The 3,492-nt window shown below is 34.0% G+C and overlaps 1 protein-coding gene across 1 annotated transcript; it reads left to right on the plus strand.

Moving 5' to 3' along the window:
- Nucleotides 1–1,915: 1,915 nt before the first annotated feature.
- On the plus strand, nt 1,916–2,584 carry LOC135924057 (uncharacterized). Its single transcript, XM_065459105.1, has one exon. The coding sequence runs from the start codon at nt 1,916–1,918 to the stop codon at nt 2,582–2,584; it is 669 nt and encodes a 222-aa protein (XP_065315177.1).
- Nucleotides 2,585–3,492: the final 908 nt, after the last annotated feature.

Raw genomic sequence — 3,492 nt, forward strand, 5'->3', positions numbered from 1 at the left:
CGGGTTCAGATTTTTTTTAATAACCTGGGTTTTCTTCTCCGGGTTCGTTTCGAATCCCTGAAACGAAGATATAGAGAAATATTATCATATATGCAATTTAAATGTTATTCTAATTACTTTATATAATTAAAAAATGATTAAACTATCTATAAACCTGTTTTATTTATCTTAAAATAAATAAATTATAAACTTTCGTAACTTTAATGAAGAGAAATAAACTCTTCTTATAAATAGGCCTAAATCATTTTTTCGAATTTACGATAACTTATTCATTTTTTTAAAGTTGGAAAAATTATGAAAATTTAATAAATTTTTAGCTTAGTGAAGCATTTAAATTAAATGGGATTTATTCACAAAAAAAATTGGCCTAAACTTAGATGCGCGGTTTGGCGAGCAGCAAGTAAAAAGAATATGATTAAGATTCAAATTAAATGAATATAAAACGATTGCTGGGCCTATAATATATTAGTGAAGATATTCTTAATGAAAAATTAAAAAAAATTCCTTGGGCGATACTTCATCCTGCGGTCCTTTCGAGTGTAAAAGGGGCTTTCATCTTATAATTTTCATCATGAGTTTAAATAAATAATTTGTCAAATGTAATGTTCATAAATATTAATGGAGATTCGATATGGGAATGAGTTCTCGGTTCCGATCCATATATCAAAAAAATATGCGAAAGTAATCATCGCGGATATTTGAAATCCTTTCAAAAAAATACAGCCAATATAAATCGAAGGAATGAATCATGGAAATTTTTTAAGTTCATATTAAATTATATAGATATCGGGTAGAGGTCAAGCCCGCCCCGGGTGTCTCAAAAAATATTTTTGCAATTCAAAATTATATTGAAAAAAAGCATTTTTATAGAATAAGTGGAAAAAAAAATTATTTCTTATAAAATTTTACATAGCCAAAGATTTACGATGGGATCTAAAAATCTCAAATATAATTTATGGAGAAAACTCCACCTAATAATTCCCCCTCTCTTAGCAAAATCTTAGCAAAATCTTAGCTGTCTATGATTCTCTATCTCTTTGATAAATTATCAATATTAAATATATAAAAAGGTGTTACTACACCTTCAGAGATTTAATCAAAATTTTAAATTTAATTTAAGATCATTAAAAATAAAATTTATTAAGATTTTAAAAAGTAACTCGTTAACGTAGGTGGTCACATTCCAAAAAATATAACCAGTTATTTGCGAAGATATAACTAATTACTTAAACACTATCTAAAACGAGTTAGTTCGACAATGAAATAAAAACGGTTAAGTTACTTAGTCATTATGAGCACTGAGCATTAATTATAAAATCTTTCGATTCATTATATAATTGACAAATTCCCCAAATCCTTATCGCAAAATGATTTAATATTTAAAACGCAATAATTTTTGCTATTTTTATTACATACCTTTCCCTTATATATTTTTTTTTATGATTACATTACAATTTATTTGTTTTGAAAATCAAATTTTTTTTGAAATAATAACTATGAATGATATTCCCAATAGGATTTTTTTTCCTATGTTTACTTTTACTTTTTGTTCTAAAATGTTCGCAATTAAAGTTAAAAAAAATTCGCGGAAAAAAGAAATCTACTTTGTGAGATTACTTATACTCTAAAAATGGTTATTACATTTAATTCCATAGCAATAAACGACATTTGCTGCAAAAAAGTACTTCGTTATATTGATCTAATATAAATTTATCTCTACCAAAATCCTACCTTCAGTCTCATCGTGGCGGGGGAGTGGCAACGTCTTTTGGAGGCTAATGGAGGTCTAAAAGGTTCCCTGTGATCTGGGTCTAGAATAGGATCACCGTCTCCTCGACGGGGTGTAAAAACCCCTTAAAGAGGTTGATGTCAGGAAGGGCATCCGATTGTAAAAACCTTGCTACAAAATTTCCCTATGGTTACAACAAAGCATGGGCGGGGTACAGCCCAAAGTACCCCGTGGGCCTCCTCATCCGCCTACGACAAAAAGAAGGATGGGAAACCTGGTGGAACCACTATTCATGAAAATGATACTTATGACGGCCATAAACGACCTGATAAAAAGTGGATAAACCAGTTTACGGGTGATCGAGTTAGGGTCTCGACATGGAATGTTGGGAGTATGACGGGAAGAGCGGGAGAAGTCGTCGATGTATTGCACAGAAGACATATAGATGTGTGCTGCATACAGGAGACTAGATGGAAAGGAAATGGGACCAGAATGATTGGCAAGACTAACGAAAAGTATAAATTCTTTTGGCAAGGAGGTAATGATGGTAAGGCTGGAGTTGGGGTATTGGTTGCGGAGAAATTGGTAGACAAAGTAGTCGAAGTGAGAAGGCTAGACAACCAGATAATGGTTATCAAGATGATTTTTGGTAGAAAGCTATATAATATTATCTCGGCATATGTTCCTCAGGTTGGAAGAAGTGAAGAAGAGAAAGATATATTTTGGGACAGTCTATTGGGGGTGACATCGAGACTGGCAAATGAAGAAGGGATTATCCTGGCTGGTGATCTGAATGGACATGTGGGAGCAAGTAGTGAGGGTTATGAAGGAGTACATGGAGGGGTTACGGCATGAGAAATTTGGAAGGAGAGAGGATTTTAGAATTTAGTGATGCGATGGATATGATTGTCTGTAATACAATGTTTAAGAAAGAATCAGAGAAGCTAGTGACTTATAAGTCGGGTAGTACCAAAGTGCTGTGGATTACTTGATATTAAGGAGATGTGATCGATGTATAGTAATAAATGTGAAAGTGATACCGGGAGAGGAATGTATAAATCAGCATCGACTAGTTGTAGGAGATCTCACTCTTAAAGGTGCCAGGGTCACTAAAATAAAGTTTGTCCCAAGGCTGAAGGTTTGGAAATTGAAGGAGGAGAATGCTAGACGTCAATTCAATATGGCATTGGCGATTAGGGAGGCGGAGGTGGCACAAGCATCTGGGGTGAATGACAAGTGGAAGCCATGAAGAAAGCCTGGGTAATGACAACTGAGGAGGTATGTGGATGGACAAAAGGGCCGCCTAGACATAAGGAGACATGGTGGTGGAGCCTGGAGGTAGCGAAAGCCGTGGATGAGAAACGGAGGTGTTTCAAAGTATGGCATAATAGCAAAGAAAATAGTGATAATGATATTTACAAGATGGCTAAAAGAAATTCTAAGAAATTAATAGCGAAGGCTCAAGAAGAAAAAAGACACGAGTTTGCTAAAGAAATGGAATGCGCTGATGGAATTGGAAATATGGTTCGAATGGCAAAACAGATGTCAAAAAAGAGGCAAGATGTGATAGGTGTAAAGTGTTTGAAAAATATGGAAGGAAAAATGACGATTGATAGTAGTGGTATTAAGAACACCTGGAAGATTTACATGAAAGGACTTTTGAGTGAAGAAAATGAATGGAATAATAATATTAGTTGTGCAAAGGTAGAAGGTCCAGGGTGTAAATTTGGCAAGGAGGAGATAAAGAGAGCAGTGAAAAAGAT

The sequence above is a fragment of the Gordionus sp. m RMFG-2023 genome, chromosome 2 (assembly GCF_954871325.1).
Source record: "Gordionus sp. m RMFG-2023 chromosome 2, tfGorSpeb1-WG-v2, whole genome shotgun sequence".
Taxonomy (NCBI): domain Eukaryota; kingdom Metazoa; phylum Nematomorpha; class Gordioida; order Chordodea; family Parachordodidae; genus Gordionus; species Gordionus sp. m RMFG-2023.

Excerpts from the sequence above, each read along its gene's own strand:
- LOC135924057 (XM_065459105.1), top strand. The coding sequence starts at position 1,916 with ATGGTTACAACAAAGCATGGGCGGGGTACAGCCCAAAGTACCCCGTGG.